The sequence below is a fragment of the Melozone crissalis genome, unplaced genomic scaffold, assembly GCF_028551555.1.
Source record: "Melozone crissalis strain CALT ecotype California unplaced genomic scaffold, PUWL_Pcris_2 ptg000016l_1, whole genome shotgun sequence".
Taxonomy (NCBI): domain Eukaryota; kingdom Metazoa; phylum Chordata; class Aves; order Passeriformes; family Passerellidae; genus Melozone; species Melozone crissalis.
Genome location: NW_026535794.1, coordinates 19,115,846 through 19,136,129, shown reverse-complemented (window position 1 = coordinate 19,136,129; position 20,284 = coordinate 19,115,846). Strand labels below are relative to the sequence as shown.

General features: G+C 35.7%; 1 protein-coding gene across 1 annotated transcript in view; it reads right to left on the bottom strand.

The window, feature by feature from the left end:
- The window catches only part of DNAJC1 (DnaJ heat shock protein family (Hsp40) member C1), a 106,570-nt gene that overhangs the window by 63,377 nt on the left and 22,909 nt on the right, over nucleotides 1–20,284 (bottom strand). The window contains exons 2-4 of the mRNA XM_054273810.1: nucleotides 7,299–7,400; nucleotides 6,522–6,568; nucleotides 239–404 (exon numbers count right to left, since the gene is read on the bottom strand). Coding sequence (XP_054129785.1) covers nucleotides 239–404; nucleotides 6,522–6,568; nucleotides 7,299–7,400 — 315 coding nt within the window. The remainder of the gene's footprint in view (nucleotides 1–238; nucleotides 405–6,521; nucleotides 6,569–7,298; nucleotides 7,401–20,284) is intronic.

Below are 20,284 nucleotides of genomic sequence, written 5' to 3'. Positions count from 1 at the left end.
AGCTCTTGCAATTTATTACCAATTCTAGAAAAATTAAGTAGTTTTTAGATTACCATTTCTGAAATACTGAATATCTCCTTCTGTAATTATTATCATTTTAAATATAATATTTTTAAAATATGAAAAGTCCAAATTAAAACCAGGGCAAGTGGCAGAGGTATCTATCTATATATGCGAACTTCCACAGGAAATTCAGTACTAATAATTGAAGCAAGTTTGATTTATTACCAATACTTACCAGCTGTTTTTCCAGGTAGATTGACCACACCACAGCATAATGACCCACTGTGAGTATAATGAACAAGAGTAATGCCAGCTCAGCATTGCTCATTTTTCTCACCCGCCTGTAGTAGAACACAGGCTGTCGCCAATCTGGTAGTCCATTGATCAGAATATCATCATACCTACAGTAGCAAACATAACAGGCTTTCATGGAGAGCTAAAAATGAAATAAGCCAAACCATCCAATTATAAAACAAAAGATAATCCACAGAGTGCTTGAATAATACACACACAAAAGATCATTTAGTAAATTTTTTTTTAAGAGAGTAATGCCTTGTTTTGTCAGCAGATAGGCTTGCATGTGGAAACAAACAGGCTCCAAACACTGGGGCACAGGGAAAAAAAAAATTCCAATGTTCCTGTAACCCTTTCCCCCCTCCCCTCCCAAGTTCATTCACTTTTGAAGTAAGAGACTTCCAGAAATGTGTTCTACGCGCTCCGTAATCAGTGGGCACGTCTCCGTGATCGAAGTAAGTAATAACCCATGAACAACTAAATAGGTAGCCAAGAACAAATGTCTCAAACATTAGAAACCCTTTTTTCTTTTACAAATTAAATGCACAAGTGCTGGGGGGAGGGGAGAAGCATCTCTGCTTTTTGTTTTTGTCCTTCAGTACCACAAAATCCATTAGGTAAAAACACGCCAGACTTATCATACCTTCTTTGTAAGATAAGAGCTTAAATTAGAGGCTTGATATTGATGTTTGAAAACAAAGTTCACCAGTTTTTTATTTTCTATTTGAAACATTGTCTTGAAAAATTAATCTATTTTAAAACTTTTTAATTACTAACCCTACCAACTGCACAGAAACTATTTTATGACAATCTCTTTTCCTTCACACAAATGTCTTGAAGTATCTTGAAATGTCTGAGGTGTTTTATTTGCAGTATTTTAACAATTTAAAAATAAACCACAAACATGCAAATCAATTTTTTTAATTAACTCTTCAGAATAAAGTTTCAAACAAAAAATCTCTACAGTAAACTCATAAATCTGTATGTTCAAGATGCACAACCTGTTAATCTTAAATTGAACACAACTCATTACATATTCTAATCACACCATTTCCAGAATTAAATCTGCACTGAAAGGCCTAATTTGGTGCAACACATTGACCAAAATATTTTAATTAAAAATATTCTGAGTTAGTCGCAGGCCTAATTACAGGAATAGAAATAGGGCCTATATTGTCATGCAGGTCAGTAGAACTCAGTAGTAGGTTTTTCTCAAGTAAATTGACCAATCCAGGAATAATAGCGCAGCTGCTAAACTGCCAGTCTTGACATGTAAATCAATTTAAATGCAACAACTGCACTAGCTACTTTGATAGTTATTAAATTGATACCTTGGAGATGTACTAAAAAAATTATTTCCAAAAGCAAATTCATTTTAAGCAGAAAGAGAAGCAGTGATTTTCAATTAAAAAAATATACCTTACTATAGTGCATATCTGAAAAGCTAACTTCTGATAAAACATTTGTTCAAGTTGGCACCATTATGTCTGCATAAAAGATTTAACACCTCAAGATTCTGCTGTGTTCTGAATGATACAAGAAGTAAAATTCATATTACAAAATTCTATCTTCCATTAAAACAATGAGAATACTAAAGTTAAGATCTAATATTGTAAAATTTGAACTAATAACTTCTTCCCTTTCCCAGTAAGTCAAAACAAATTAACTACTGACACCTTAATACAAACTCTGCTCAGAAAATTTGCTTATGATGTTATTTTAAAATTAAAATTTCTACTTAACTTTTGTTTAAGAAATAACTGTTTTAGCCTTTAAAAATATTACGACATTTGCAAGACTTTAATGATAATAGAAGAGAATATTTTAGAAACAGAACCATCTTTAAAACAAATTAGGTTGATAACAAGGTTTTACATAAGATGTTCTTCCTGTGAAATCTTCAGAGAAATACATGTACAACCTAATTCGATATACATTTATTAAGCAGTTGCTTTCTTATGTACTAAGGGTTGTTAATTGATGCACTGAAAAAGTGGCTACCGATGAAATAAAGTCCATATATACTGATGGTAACAATGCAGTAATATGTAAACCAAGGTTTCAAACTAACATTTGGCAACCATGTTCTGTTATAAATTATCTGTTAAGAAAAAATAAATGAAGACAGCAGAGCCTCTTGCATTAAGTGCTTTAAACAGCCCTGGGTATTTACCAGGCTACGTGGCTGCTGTGAACAACAGCCCGCACGGATTAAGGCTCGGAATCAATGCTCTATTGATTTTACTATCAATGAGCATTATGGCTCACACGACTGGCCATTTTAAGGGAAGATCACTTCTATTATAAGCCACTTTTTAGAATATATACTGTTAAAAGATAAATCACTGCTTTCAATAGTAATTAAGCTCTGTATTTGAAAAATAAAGATATCAATGATTTTTAGGTTTTCAACTGGAAAATGATCCTACTGAAACTCAGTAGCTCCCATAATTTTTAAATCTTAATTTTCAAATTTCAAATGCGATTCAATTAAAGGTAAGTTGCTCATTAAAGATTTCCTGTATAGACACTTATATTAACTATGAAAGACAGATAATCCGTGTGCATCAAGAACTACATTTGGAATTTAATTACAAAGCATTCTTTTGGCAACCTATATTAATTGTAACTCTATGTAGGAAAAAAAACAAGCTGAAAAGAAAAGATAATTTGCAGGATATCTTTCACAAACATATGCACACAGAATACAGCAAATTTTCCCATATGAGTATGCCTACCAGTTGTCTCTGAAATGTAGCAGTCAACAAGCTACAAAAACCCCAAAGCACCGGTACAGAAATAGAAAGCCAAACACATTCCCCATTTAAAACCATGCTGAGTATTTATTTTAAAACTCAGCAGTCTATGAAAGACTTGGTAGTCCTGTACTAAAAGTAACAAATTGCAAGATGATTAACATTTCTTTTTTTTCTATTTTATTTCATAAAATACTTTTTAGAGTTCTTTGTGAATCAATTACATTGCAAGTAAAAAAATCCATTAACTGTAGTAACTAATTACAGTATCATCCATCTTAATGTAATTATAATTTACTTTTCCCTTTAAGAGAGCCACTGCATTTCATATTTCAAATAATTTCAGAGATCTGATATAGTTTATATACTATAACCTTGAATTAATGAGGACCATTCTGAACTACAGAAAGATTGCCCTGGTGGTTTTTATTTTGGGAGGCCTATTTTCCTCAAGCTGTCAAAGACATCCAGCACAACATCAGCCAGAACAATTATACCTACAAATACAGATATTTAATTATTAATGAGAACTAAGATAGACACCTTTCTTACTCTACACAAGTGTATTTTGATCTCTTTGCAAATGTTTTGTTTCCTGTAATCAAGCCAACATTGTTACAGAGGACAGGCCTGGTAGGTAAAAAAAGCTCCTTAAAAAGGTAACAAACAATGAAATTAAGACCTAAGATTTTTTTTACATCTAATTACAATTAACCAAAGCGCATGAAATTATTTTTCATAAACTAAGATAATCAAAGGCTAATAAAATTTATCACTGTCAAATTGATTTACCAACAAATGCCCTAAAGGTGAAGTGTATGGCAGGAAATGCACCCATCTCTACATACCCTAAAGATAAAATTTTCTGTAGAATTTCACACTGGTGCATGTATACAAAACATAAAATATTGTGTTCTGCTGCATATATGTTTAATTTAATAATGTTTAATTTGGTAATTTAATGGTAAACAGTGCTACATTAAATGATGCTGCATGTATGTTTAGTGTCAGAATATTTGAATGCTTTGATCATGTTTCATTCAAAAGTGTGTAGGAGATAAGTCCTAACATGGCAGTATTACCATACTATGCAGTACTAATAATGATACTGGTATATTTCATGAGCAACTAAATGACTTTCTCCAAAAAGAAAACCATGTTTTAAAGCCCAGTCATATCACTGTCAGTAGAGTAACTGTAATATTTTAACAAAGGCTTCTGCCATCAGATAAAGTAACAATTCACTGATAAATAAGAAAATGCAAAGGCTTTAGAAAAATAATTACGTGTAGCTGGCCAACAGATCTGCTTTTTAAACACTGTTTCTGTTGTGACACAGACGAACAACACCTCTGACTTTCACCAAGAATGACATTCACGGAGAAGGGGTTTTATTGTTTCAAAATGAGTTCATCACTCCCCTGTACAGTGCAGGACCTTATTCTTGCTCTTGCTGGCTCCACTCCCTGCACACTCACCAGGAATGATTACACCACCTTCGAGAGGAACAGTAAGAGCCAGGTACAGCTGCCTTCACTGCACAGAGCAGGAGCCTGCAGCTGGCTCTCCTCTCAGTGGTACAAACCCTGTCCCAAAGCATTCAGGGGCAGGGAAGGGATTCCCACCCAAGTGCCAGCATGAGGCTCCAGTGGCTTCTGCCCAGTGCAGGGCCCTGAGCCAGCTCTGAGCCTATCCCACTCTGCCCATCGCCTCACGCAATTCAAACCAAATATCAACATTTAAAGTACAAAGATTCCAAAGAGTAGCAACTCCCACCCTTTCCTTTGCTGTGCAGCTGCAAGTAAGGCTCGAGTTGCCTTACACCAGAACCAATACAACAGGGAGAGCAGCTCCTATCACACTTGCTGAAGACCTGTATTAGAAACGTGCTACAACAACGCCTTACAGGCCACCCTCCATTTACATGCTCAGCTGAGAGATTATCATTACACTGTGCAATAAACCTGATCAATACAGGGCTTTGCAAGCAATGAGACCATACAGCTCTGCTCTACAGGTTATTTCTAAACTCTGCATATTATTTACAGAAAATTCTCCAGAAGTAAACACTGCTTAATCCACCACATTTCTATTAATTCAACTATAAAATCAGTATCAACCATACATCCACATTGAGCAAGAAAAATAAGACATTGTCTATTTACAAAATAAGTTAGTGACAAATCAATCTAAGACAGAACAATCTGCTGCTGCTTTAACTTTTCTTTTAATCACTGATGCACTAATTAACAATATTTGAGTAAGTTAGTCACGTTTGTAATGTATGCAAGGCTTAAGCCATAGTTTTTGCAAGCTTCTGCATCACAGTTTCGTGCAAAAAGCTTCTATTACAGCTGCAAGGAAATTCCTACAAGTTCCATGATGGAACTAAGTTTCAGAGAAACAACAATCTGAAGTGCATGCCAACAATGCTACTAACAAAAAGTTGGGAAGAGCTGGGGGATAATTCACTTTTAGTGGCCTGAAATCATTTAGCTAACATTTTTTAAACTTTTGTTAAGTGTAACTTCACAATTAAATTCTCTTTAGAAGGATGCAATAAAAAACCCCACAAATTTCCAGAAGTGCTTCCATGAAGTATATTTTCATGACACTTGAAAGGGGGATTATCAAAAAAGTAGATAATCTGTACTATAAACCCTGGACTCCTGCCAAGACATCTACAAAGCCAAAATCCCTTCAAGAAATGTCTCATAAAACCCCGTTTAAAGACTTGTAAGCTGAAAGATGATCTACTAAAACACCAACCCAAAAGCAAAAGTCTTTCAGTGTATCAGTTTCTCTGATAATCATTGGTTGAAACTCCTATTTGTTTAAAAACAGGAAAAAGAGTTCAAAATAATCTTCCAGAAAGTAAATTAGCCCCAGGTTTCCAGTTCTTTATCCTACCCTTCAGGTACTGCTGGAACAGCTCCTGAACCAGCAAGGACAACTAGCATTTATTAAAAAATATTTAAAAGCTTCCACTATTACATCTGAAAAAAAAAAACCAAAAAAAACTATGAACTAAGCAACAGAAAACAATGCTGAAGACAGCATACAAAGAAAATAATCCCTAAATATCAGGCAACAGGCCTTTTACTGATACAGGGAGGTATTACTGACATTTGAATAAATGGCCAATATTTCTTAATCACAGTTTTTAAAAATTGACAACTGAGCAAAAAAGCTGATATGGCTGTTAAGTATTTTTTAAAATTGCTTGAAATAACAGCTAGCTTTCAAAGTTTTCAAGTACTGATTTTAAAGGAGAAAAAACAGTATGCCATGCAAAAACACTATTTTGCCATTTAAGCCATATACAATCTTTAATTAAACAATTACATAGATTTTACTAACTGAAATTATGCAAAAGAATAATCTGAAGTGTTACAACTAAGTCAAACAGAGCTTGAATACAGCACTGGTATGAATGCTTTATTTAAAAACCTGTGCAATTTAACTCACCTCTGCCTCCTTTCTTCATCCTTTAAAACCTCATAGATGGCCACCAACTAAAACAAACAAACACCACACCAAAAAAGAAAACACAGAAAGATTTTACTTTATGACTGAATTTATAAATTTTGAACAGTAGTATCATTTCTACATTTGCCAACAAATGGTCTTGGCTAGTTTTCACTTTTCCCTACACCACTAAGAGGCAAACTCAGTGTGCAAAAGTATATTCATATACAAATGTCATCAGACAGAAACAAGCAACCCTTATACAAGACTTTATCCCCATCCTCACATCTGTCAAACTAAGCCTTGTCTCAGTTAGAAGATCCTGAAGATCTCACTAAAATCAAGTAAGCTGAGTTCAGCCCGAGGTATATTTTTAAAGGTAGAGCTAATTACAAAGTCATGTTATTTCACTCCACAAATATTCAAAAATAACTAAAATGAATTATTTTCATTAAATTATGCCTATCTAGGACTTGTGTTGAGAACTGATCAGAAATTTTCCCCACTCCTTTTGGAAGTGCAAAACATATTTAGCTCCTAAGTGTATAAGCATTATGTTCAAATTATTTTTAATATATAGGTAAATATGAAATACAAGTTATTGAAACAGTTAATTCCAAAAAAGTGTACTTGGTTTTAGTCTAGCTACATCAGCAAAACTGTAATTCAATGTTTAACTTACTAATTTCCAAGGTGTACCACTGTCCTTACTAAAACAACATCGACATAAAAATTCTATTTTCCCCTAGAAGTTTCATTGCCACACATTTTACTTACTTGCCTAAACTGTATTTCTGCATTTTCATCTTTATTCTTGTCTGGGTGCAGAACCAGAGAAAGCTTTCGATACGCTTTCCGAATGTCTGCGGATGAAGCATCCTGAAAAAGAGGAAAACAAAGCAAATTGTGAGAAAACAATTCCCTGAACTTTTTGAAGATCTGTAGGCAGCCAACCAAGTGTAGGAACTAAGGCAACGTAATTTGAGACATCTAACAACCAAACCTGCAACCAGCCCAGCCTAAATGACTTAACAGCCATTCAGTCCAATTCATCTTTCATCTTAACTCCTTTCATTACCATACATCCATTACAACGACATTTGCCAATACTTGCAAACACTTCCTTGCTTAAAACCTAGCCCAGGCACCTTCTGCACCATTTAAAAGTTCAACTGAAAACTGAAAATTATTGCATCTGCATATCTTCAAGACAGACATAATTTCAGCAAATTATCATGCTCAATTTCCCAAACTCAGGACTTGCTAGGAACTCTTCCCTTATTAATATTTACATGCAATTCACTCCTAATAGGACTTCCATTCAACTTCAGCTTCACCATGTCTAAAGAATTGTATTTTTCTAAAGTAGCTTTAAATTGCAGTCTTGGAGCTATACTGTAGCACTGACATCAATCTATACCTTAACCATTACAAGAATTGCACGCATTTTGGGAAAAAAATAAAATTAAACACAGAATGATGTACCCACTAAGCTGCACAAATGCAAATTTCTGAATAATGGCTGCTATTTAGTACATGCTGCTAAGATAGCCAGAAATGAAGATACCAAGTGCTGTATTCTATATCATATAGGTGTAATCCTCACCAGAAGATACACAAAGCACAACATTTAAACAGAACTACTTGCATTTTACTGCTAACATGTCCAAGGCAACAGTTGAGAAATCAACTGCTTATCTGACAATTTTTATTTCTTGATTTTATATATGCTATTCCGAAGTATTTTCTCCTTTATTCCTAAGTATATTCTCTCTCTCAAAATTACAGTATAAACAGGGATTAAAAACCCAGACCTGAATTGGCCATATAACCAAGTGAAATAAGATAATAATTAATTCAATACTGTAATTAGTCTGCTAGGCTTTTTATTATATATCATTACTTTAATTTTGGTTTTTTAATATCAGGCTATTAAAATGCTGTGTACAAGTTTGGGCCCAGAGTGAATAATAGAAAAAGACTGAACTAGGGGAGGGAGAAAAGCAGGGGAAAATGCAGAATTTGTGAAAATACAGCACAGAAAATATCTTTAAGGAAGTTCATGTTTTCCCCTAATAAAAGACCAAAGTTTCCATAGTCTCTTCTCTGTCAAAGGAAAATGTTTTTACTACTGAAAGAAGATTTCTCCTGAAAATACCACACATCCATTTTTAAATTTTTCCATTTTCAAATCTACTTCCAAGGCATGTGCACACTGAAGCAGAATTCCTCTGCTCAAAAAGCAACTTGCTTCCAGCTTGATTACTGCCAATGAGTTGTTTCATATTGCCATTGTTTCACAGGTTTACTTTTAACTCTCAGCTAAAGGGAAGGAAGAGATAGTGACTACATATCTATTCTAAGTTCAAAGAATTATTAAATTCTTGGGATGTGGACTTAATAGAATTATATGAAATACATGGGAAAATGAGATGCAAAAATATCTTTTATAAATTAGAGATTGAGACTATGATAACCTTGACAAATGAGTACGTCTAGATTTGTATTTTGGATAAACTACAACTTATTCCTTCTCTACCACACATTTAGATATGCTGGGTATTATTTTTGGAGCACCCATGATTAACAACTCATGATTATGCTTTATCAGTTAAAAACCTAATATAACATATTAAAGGCTGTTCTGCAATATTCTTCCAATTACTTCAAACACCAAACAAGCAAAAAAGAAGTTACAGTGTTTTCAGTTGTATCTGAAGAATTGAAATTTTTGTTTTATTTGGGAGCAGTAGGATTGTTTGTGTAAGAGCTCAAGATAAAAGGTATTTTATCTGTTCAATGCTTAAGCAAAGCAAAAGATACCAAGACAACTCTGAAATTATAAAGTTGCTAAAATATTTAGGTTGTTTCACCTTGAGAAGTTGAAATAAGTGTATAAACTTACAAATTTAGAAATTTATAAAACCAGATGGTACATGTTAGTTCCCAGAAATAATGCAGAGATTGTTTTGTTTCCCCTCATCTACCAACCCAGTCAGCCACTTCATAAACAACATGGGCTTGTCTTCAAACAAAATATAATTATTTAAACACTACTATAGCAAATAAAAAACCAGGAAATATTTTACTGGCCATGGTTTTATCTAAACCATGAAAGTGATCTTTATCAACATATCAGCTTATTGTAATTAAGCCTCTAAAGGGTTGAAGAGCATATTATAATATCAACAAAAATTAAATAATGGGATATTATTGTCAATTATTTCATTACACCTGGCACATATTCATTTCTAAAGCAGTAAGCCTGCCTGCTAACCCATTCCCCACAATACCCCCAAACACAACACAGAGGACCATTGTATATTTGAAATATTTTGCCAATTAATGCTACCTATAGGTACTGTCAGGCATCTTCAGGCAGAGTTCCCGATCCTCTAGAACCCGCCCTGAACAAAAGTCATTAGTTTCTGAGAAACGACTCATCTCCACACAAGTTCCTTCCTACCAGTGTGTGACTTTAAATAAGTTATAAAGAATGATTCTTTCCAACCAATAAAGAAACACCTCCCACATTGATGCCAGCTGCTCTGAGAGACCTGACTCTGCTGGCCATCTTCAGTAACATTTCCATAAAAGCTAAAGCTTTTAGACACAGAGTTAAGAGTTGGTGTTCTCTGCAGACTAAGACATTATTTTACATATTACAACAGAAGTCCGGAGACTAGAGAAAGCCATGACCACACTAAGGTTTTGCTTGTTTAAAAGAACCAACATGTTAGGTTGCTTTGTTTGCTAGAGAAATCTCAACCTCAGTTACATCTAAGGAGGGAAAAGCAAAACCTGTAGAGGCACCTCAGTTAATAGCAGAAGGAGCTGATAATGTCACAGACAGCAAGTGCTGCTGATTCACTGATTTCTTCAACACTGCTTCAAGTTTGCAAGTTTTGCCACCAATTGTTGGAAATAAGCCTGTCACACTGTCACCCTCAGGTGGATACAAACATCATGAGAACCACCTTATTTCCTGATAAATATCCTTCCAAAGCAATATTGTCCCATCATGGTTCCAAGGTTGAACATCTCTTTGTTTTGTGCTACAATCGGTTCTCAGAAATACAAAACAGCAAGTCTACACTTAGGTAGGCCATAGTATGGCTTCTTATGCATGGAAATACGCAAGTGTTCATTTTTTAATGCCCAACATTTGATCAAATAGAGTGTCCATGTGCCTAGTTACATGACCTCTAGGCAGAACTTAAAAGTTAAATCTTGTACATTTATTTTATAATCCCTTATATTTCAAACAAGTATGTTAGCATAGAAACACAATTAACATTTAAATAAATCAACAGAATGTCAAAAGTCAAACACATTTCTGAAGGTTTCTGCTGGACTTTCACATTTTTGTCTAAAGGGCAATACATGTCAGATTCAAAGAGTGGGACAAAAGAAGAAACATTCTTCTCCCTGTTTATGATGTACTTTTGGCAGCTTGTTGAATTCTGACAATGAAAAACACATTACTAAATTTCATTTTAGTCAGCATCATGTCCAAATTCTCTAGTATTACCAAGGAAAGTTCTCTCATACTACAAATATATAAGTAGGAACACAGAAAGGAATTTTTCACAACAAAAAAATAAAATATATAAATGCACATTTGTCTTCCATTCTTTTAAAATTAAATTCCTGTTCAAGATGCACAAAGTTTTAAATCTGGTCTCCTCCTCTGCCAATACAAATTCAGAGTCCCACAGAGTTCATGTCCACCTTTACAATAAATCAACCAACTGATGTAGTACACAATACAAGCATATTACTCCATTGCCTTCCATTCCTAATGTAACTATGATTACTAATGAAGCTAAAAAAAAGCCTCATTGTGTTCCCAAGACAATTCTTGGTGAACACATAACATATCAGATATTGCCATAGGCAAACAGTGATTAGGTCAAGGGGAAAAAATAATCAATGTCTACATAGTTTTCACTTACCAACATACACAATTCAAAACCTAAATTGTTCCCTTGAGTGCAATGCAGTTATACAACAAGACTTAGTTACTCACAATTTAGCAACTGCTTCTAACGCACTAAATGTGCTCAATTCATCTTGGGTTTTAAATATGTCTGCCAATGTCTTCAAATAGGTGGCAGTATCTTTATTAGCAATGGAAGGCTCATGGTCCCAGAACCAACTATGCAGATAGAAATCACATTTCTATTCACTTGCAGTTTGTCCAATCACCAGTTAATGGGTGAAAGGAAAATGACATCAGTATGTCTATGTCATTGCACTGCCACTGAATGACTGTGTGGAATTTTCCACAGCCATGTTACTGAAGCTATTTGGCAAAAAGTGACAACTGTGTAGAGCACCAGCTGACTGTATTTCGAGTCTGAACTTGTTAGCAACATCAGTGCAGGCAGGCCTTTTTCAGCCTTCCCAAACTATAAATCAAACCTATGAAGCTTTGGTGTTTGGATTTTCTAATTTTCTTTTCTTTTTTTTTTTTTTTTAATTCTAGAGCAATTCAAATGTATTGGGTTTCTTTGATAAAAATATTTCATTCAGTACTTCTGTGTAGAAGAGAGGGTATAAGTCACCACTTTTCTTCTGGTGAGCATCAGCCATACAAGCTGAAGCAGAATAGGAGGAAACAAAGTACACTTTGTAAAGTTACAATCACCTGTTTTTCAGCTATGATTTCAAACTGCAGGATGTACAGCCTGTCCCACAAAACTCACCAACATGCAGGCACAGATCACTGGACAGAAGCTACCACCATCTATTAAACATTGTGTCAACACTGATACTATCTATTTGTTTGTGTTCATGTGAAGTCCACAGAAAACGAGTATCCCTAAGTGTCAGAGAACAAACAAACGTGACTGCAGGTCAACGATGAAACACCCACTGTCGTCACTCCTTAGGCAGCACCAAGGAACTCGGGTGGGTGATTGCCTCCTTAGTGCCTCATTAACACACGGAGACAGAACAGCCACAGCTGAGACTCCACAACCCCTCCCCAGGTAACTCTTAGGATGGAAACCACATAGCCAAGACCCTTTTTCCTCATTCCTTACCCCTCTTTGCTTTAGCACAGGCTGACACAGACCCTCAATACCACTCCCAGATTTACTTCACACATACTTACTGCAACCTGGTCTTAATTTAAGCTCCCGTGACCAGATTAGTTCCAAGAAGTACACCTGATTTTGCCAAGTCTGCATGTGGAAAAACATTTATGAGGGAAATAGAATCTTGTAGAAAATTCCAGAGGTGGGAAGGACCTGCTGGCAATCCTGAAGAATATAACTCTAGGAAAGGAAAACAAGTGTCTCCCAGAAGACCAAATATTATCTGTGAACTTTCATAGTTAATAGATACCAGCTGAGTTTTGGCTTAAATTTCTCGCTGCATAACCTTTGTTCAATTACCCTTTATTTTTACTGAACTTCTTTCTAAGACACTCATCTTTTCCAAGGATGTAAAATGGGTAAAACTCAAATTTGCTGCTTGTCTACAGATGAATACTCTGAGCATACGCAGGGAGGAGGAGAGATGTGCTCTGCTGCAAACCCAGCCATGTGTCTCACAACATTCCATTGATTTAAACTGAATGACAGCACAGCAGGGAAATACATAGGAACTAAAAATAATGCTAAAAAGGTGTTTTAATGTTTTTTTATTCTGCTAAGTTTTAAAGCAATTCATGAAATGAAAATGAATACAAACCAGCACAATGTATTCCTGTAAGCTTCTGATAACTGGCACAATCCCTTCACTGGCATGTTTGTTTCCAGGGGAGTGTGTCAAATGAAAGAAGACTCTGTTTTCAGCCTAGCATGCCAAATGAATGAAAATTCTGCTGCCTCATGCTTGAGAAACCTAAAAAAGTGCTCTCCTCAGCATATGTGCACAATTATATGGGCTTAGGTTTTCTTCACCAACTTGAACAACAGTATTTATATATAATTCTTTTCTTCCTTTCAACTATTTTACCTTCTGCATATTTTCAGAAACTAATTACTTAGGAAAAATTACACTGTCCAAGAGAACAGTGTCATGTACAACCATAAGTATATATTTTAATAGAGACTTTGTCTCTGAGATGCAGAGAACACTCATCAACTCTCAACCACTTTAGAATTATTCTTCAAATTCACAATGGATAGAGTCTTCCTACTGCTGTATTTTATTTGCATTTAGTTTTCTATTCTGATAGCTCAAAATGAAGGAATTAGTAGACAATCTTTATTTATTTCACATGCTTTTCTAGGAACACTATTACATATTTATTTTTATTCTATTTGATACATGAAATTATTGTTTACACAGTTACATGTATTACATATTTTTATAATATAGATAGTTGTATATATTTATATATACATGTGTGCATATACCTTATAGACTAAAGAAAGTTGTTTTTAGTGAGTTCTCTTAAAAATCTGCCTATTACATCTGAGATTTCCAGCCTACAGCTCTCACATAAAAACATTACCTACAAAATTCCTGATCCTGCAACACTTTCAGAGGAATTAAGTTGCTCCAAAGAAAGACTATTGCTTTTGCAGCCCAGGTTGGCAGGGAAAGCAAAATGTGGTGTCTCCTGCAGTGCATTTCATGCTCAATGCCTTTGCTCTCAGATAGCACAGCCCCTTGATTGACAAGAGGTGACACTGGACCCAAGGACAGCTGCATGCAGTCCCCATTCACCACTGTGGAGCATGAGCAAAGATTTTAGGGTGTTGCATCTGACAAGTTCCAACCCTTCCCATGATGTAATGCCAAAAATATGCTGCTATTTGACTGTTTATATAGTGTTCTTGGTACATTTCTGCTTCAGAACGTTTCCAGCTTCTTTTCTTAGGGTAAGGAATTAAAGAAAATTAGAAAATCAGCAAGGCTACATCCCTACCACACCTTTACCTCTTCCTCCTTTTGCTATTCCTGTTCTCATTACACCCTTGCACCAGAACTGACCCATACACTCTGACACACCTAGACATCTTCCCAAAAAACTCTTCCCTGATTTCAGTTCAAGGGTAAATTTTGCAGGGAGATTTCTAACAACTACACACTAAGATCTTAGTGACAACTAAATACCTATTTAAAAAATAAATTATAACCCCCCTAAAATTGTTTAAGCTTTGAATTACCAAATTCCTGTGTCACCTAAACAGTTACTGTCACTTCTGTGTCTGCAACTTCAATTGCTGAAACTTTTCATATTTTTATCAAAGGTGTTTATTACCCTCCTTCTGATGGCCAAAAAATGAAGAAAGAGCATTTGAGGGACAGGATATAGGAGGTATGAATGAAAACATAATGCCATACAAGAAGCAAACAAAGCACAATTACCTTCAACACAAAAGTTTTCAAAAATATACCCATTATCTTATGCATCAACAACACTCACAAGGTGAATAATCCCCACAGGTATTAATTTATAGAATAAACATTAACTATTTATTAGCAACTTCTTCAGCTTATCAGCAGTGAAGGACACCAATATATATGCCCATACACCCAGATAGATCCATCGTATACATTTTCACATATATACACATAGTAGTTTAAAAACAAAGGTGCAAAAACCTTACGTCCCCAGCAGCAGCCCTTAACGTTTATACAATGCTCTAATTTATATTTGTAATTGCTGCTCAACTCCATGAAGCATTTTAAAAAGAGAGTTAAATAAGTTTGGAAAAAATAGCGTGACCATTTTTCTACACTGATTTTAGTAATGTTTTTAATGTACAACCTTATTTTAAACAAAAACATGGGTATCATACAGCTTTCTCTTGCGCAAAACAAAATGGAAAGAAAATAAAAATAAATAATACCTTAAATATTCAAAGGCCCTAACAGTAAAAAATGAAAAGGTGTATCAAAAAGGATTTTATGAAGCCTGTGTCCCAAGCTCACAGTCAGTATTTTAACTGGCAAGTGAATTACAGAATCATGATTAACCGGGTAGTTAACACTAACCTGAAAAACCTACACGATGCAGTCAAAGAGAACTGAGTTCTAGAGTTTTAAAAGATCTGGACAAATCGGAGAATTGCTGTTAAAAAATATGACATTATTTCCTGAATGAAAGACTAATGGTCTACATCTGGACAGAATTCATCAACGACAAAAACACAGGATAGAAGAAAGCAGTTAGGCAGAAATGATGAGTAAATCACAAGCTGAGGGTGAGTCAGAGGCACGATGCTGCCTTTCTGTGCTGCACAGCACTGTGACATGAGCAGTATGGCAACAAGCAGCCGTGCCATGTCACACAGCAATTGTAAGACCTCAGCAGATTGCTGCACCCAGTTCAAACAATACAATTAAAGACAGCCAGGAACATGTTCAGATGATAAACAAAGAAATCTTACTAATAAGAGGTCTAGAAGAATAGAACAGTGAAAAGCCAAAAGAACAAGAGTGACTTAAGCTTACAGAAAAGGCAGCTGGCACAAGAAAATAACATATTTAAATATGCAAAAGGTAGCTTTAAAGGAAAACTTTAATTATTGCTTTGTCTGATCTACCCGGGGCTAAGCACTATCAGTCAGCTGGCAGCACAGGAAGATTCAAGTCAGGTACCAGGAAAACATCCCATAAGCAACACCAGCATATCACTGGAACAGACTGCTGAAGTCTCCTTCACAAACAAGTCTTGCATACATTTATCAGGCAGGACTTCGATTTAACCAGCTCTGTCACAGCAGGGTACAGTAGGTCACTAACAGTCTTATATTTTAGAATTTAAATACCCTTTTGATGATCAATTTAATAATTACACTGAAAATATACCGACTGGATTTACTGCATCTGTTTATGTAGTTTAAAAGGTCCTAGCTGAAAGACAATATTCTTGTCACACTGAAGATGACAGATGTTCATGCCGGAAGAGTCCATGAAATTTCACAGAACCTAAAAGGGCTTCGAAAGGAGTGGCAAATCAAAAGGGGCGGCAGGAAACACTTCTTAGCTGTGAAAACCCATGGGACCCCACTCCATGATTTGCACCACTAGGCATTAGGCTTATTTGTCCTGTTACACAGCAGCTGCTCCAAACTAAGAAAGTCATCCCGTAGCAGATGATCACAAGTAAGGCATCCATATAATTTAAGTTTAGAATACTTTTACATCCATTACCAGCTTTAACCTTGAAAGATGGTAATACAGATATGAACAGATATGATAAGCGAGATTCCTTGACAATGTCAGATGAAAATAAGGACTAAGCTGAACAAGAAAAACAAGCAGAAATTTCCACAAGTAAAACTTTTTTTAAAAAAATTAATTTAACTGTTCCTTTAAAAATATTCTGTATCTGGGTTATTATAAATACATCCTTAAATGCTGCAACAAAACCACATAAATTAGGATAGGGTAGAGCTGCTGTAGTAAACCACATCCATGAAGAGCAGGCATAATTCATTCATTTAAGACAGAAAGCAGGAGCTTCTCTCTCCAAATATTATATATGTTTACAATATATTTATATTTTTTTACTTAATACATTTCATATTTGCTTCCACCCTACTTTTCCTATAATATTACTGAAGGGCTCATTTTGTAGAAGCAATGTTATTTTTCTTAGGTTAAGGACACTTAGCAATAGCTCTGTCCACTGAACCTGAGCTGAGAGATCCAGGTGTACCTGAGTCCACAATTTTTCATCTGTTTGTTTATCATCCTAGAGTCTAAAAAAAGACATGAAGAATTTACTGAGATCAAGTAGTTTTTCATCTCACGGTGCAAAATCCACATTGTCCAGTTTGAATAAATTCTTAGCACCTTTTTCCAGAAAATAACCATTGCTAAATGAAAAAAAAAAAAAAATAGAAAATACCACATCATGGGTGAGGTGATTCTATTTTCCATGAATAAAACCATATTTGGGGAATGCCACTCACCTACCACAAGGCAAAACTGTTTCACTTTTTATTTTTGGCATGTAAAACAGAAAAGGTCTACAAATCCTGAGCTATGGGCCATTCATTTAAGATTTGGACTTGATCCTTGAGGGGCCCTTCCAACTCAGAATATTCTGTGATCTTAAAAAAACATCAAATGTAAGCAGTCATAAGGTAAAATATTTTTTCTCTTTTTTTTTTAACTTCAAACCCAACTGATCAGAAGTGGCAAAATGCTGCATATTTTTAATCAAAGATTAAAAATACTAATAGTAATGCGTCTGAAAGCCCTAAAAGACATTTCTAAAAAGGTATTAATTTATTCAAAAATTATTTCTCTGCGTATGTTTCTCAAAAACATTGTTTTAAATAACTAGGTTTATAAAGAACTACCAGCAGCATTTGTCAAATTCTTTCCTTCTTTATTCAGAATACTTTCTACTGAGCTAGTTAGGATTTAGCCCTACCCATCATGTAGGAGATCGTATAATGATCCCTTTATACTCATTAACTACCATTTTAATGAGCTATTACTACCTCGGGACTCAGAAGACCTCAGGGAGGTTGTAACATGCCACTACCTATATAGTAATTCACTGCTGAGTTAGTACATAGCCTCCTTGAAAGAATATAGGAATGCCCTCCATCACTGTCTTCAGTTCAGATGCCAGCATCAGCAGGATTTTTGCATGTAAGGCACATCCCATCCTAAAACTTTTAAAGCATCTCAGTAAAACTCCAATAAGCTTAACAGATTACTGTAAGTGTAGCCCACCACGTTGCTAAATGTTTTCACCCTACTAAAAAAAGGAGCTGAAATCATAAGCATTGTCTGATCACTTCAGCTCCCAGTTTGATGGCATAAAATATTGCAAATCTGATCAAGGGTCAGGGTAGGAGGAAGGGGAAACGACCATCGCAAAGCGTTATTGGCAAAATCTGCCAGAACCTCTATGAGCTATAAATTAGGGAGCTGATGTCCAAAGGTACACAGATAAAGAAATCAAGTTCAACATTAGAAATCATTAATTAAAATTCACACATAAAATTAATTTGTAAGCAACTGAAGCCTAAATAATGTTAAAATTTAAAAATTGCGGACATATGTGAAAAGCCACATAAATGCAACTACTTACGACGGGACTGACTCGAAGACAGCCTTTCCCATTCAGTAGCAATTTTGTAAGGAAAACTGGTATTATGGTCTCTAAAAATGCTTATCTGACATTATTTCTAGTGAGAATGAGCCAAATAATCCTTAAGGAAGATAATTACCTCTCAAGATTTATGGCAGCTGTGGGCAGATACTGTTACACACAGTGGCATGCTGTTCCCTGAATTGCCCTCTGTGTTTTTCAAATCAAAATGTTTTAACCGAACCACACAGGTCCAAGCAAGGAGCAGAAAGATCCCTTCCCTGCTTTTCATAAAGCCACTCCCTGCAAGCAGTTATTGCTCTTCTCTTACAGTACTTTGGGGGCATTTTTGCATCAGGGAAGGAGGGGGGTAATTCATGCTGATTCATAAATTTCCTCCTCTTTTGGTCTGCAAGAGCCGAAGCACACACTGAAACACAGACAAGACAAGAGACAGAGCACAGGTCTGCACAGGGAAGAGAAGCAGAGAAGACGAGTGAAGGAAACACTTCTGATCTGCTTTAAGCATTCTTCAGTCAGATGAGGGCAACACCCAACAGCCTCACCACTACAAAAGGCAGTGGCTATCAACCACATGGACGTGCCTGTTTCTCTCCTTATGCACAAAAATAATTCAGCAAAAACAAGCCTTTTGTGCTGATAAGCTGGATAGTTCATCACCACCTTCAGAGCACTGAGAAAGGCACAGTAACAGCCCATACTCAACACTTACCCTGAAGTCATGACTGAAACAGACTGGGAAATGCTCCCTGCTTCCTAAGAGAAAAACAACTAAAGGAGCTAATGCAAGGCCAGTTTTTCAGCCACTGATATTCACAGGTAGCAGCTGTATGGATTGTATTTGCCTCCCATCATGTGTCCTCCACCCATAGAGACCTGTCCTCAAAGCACGAAAGCAGAGTTGAAACTGAACTACTGAAGAAATCTCTTGCTTCCTCCATTTCCATTTTCATTTCCCTGCCATCATAAGCAGAAGTAACAGATAAGAGGAATTTTCTTCTGACACCTGTCTTTCAAGTATACCTCCTCAGGCTGACAGGATTACAGAGCACAAAAGAGAGCCAACTGCAGGACCTACAAAGTTGGTTGGGTGAGCAGAGCTGGTAGCAATACAAACACTGCAAAAGGCAAAAAGAACAAAATAAAGAGGAAAAGTATGCCTTTTTCTATGCCTGTGGAAAAGAAGAATCAGCAGTTGAGTGAGCAGCAATAAAAACTTGGCACAGGTTGCATCCCATTAACTGTGCTACCAGAAATCTGTTTCAGCCAACTGACTGCAGAAGATAGTGGCTACTACCAATTCATTACTTGCCTCTCAACGTGGGATTACAGGATTATCAGCATCAAAGATAACAGTGAAAGTTGGGAGATAAAACTCTGGTCCTGCTGCCTCAAGTAGAAACACTGGGAAATGGAGAATATTTCAAATGCATAAGATAAGATTTAAATGAAGCAAGGATAAATCTTAACATGGGTTCTCATCCAGGTTTTCAAGTAACGAAGTCAAGGCTAAAAGAAAAATCATCATACAAATAAAAATATAATTAGTAGGTAACTTTTCACACAGGGGAAGAGGAAAGGACTGCAAGTGCACAGCTCCTACAGAAATAAGCATTCTGTTACTGACAATCCTGCAAGTAACAATAATATGCCAAAACTGCATTTCCCTCTGCGTCATAATCCCAGCCATGGAATCTAATACATGGAGAGGTTTTTTCCCCAA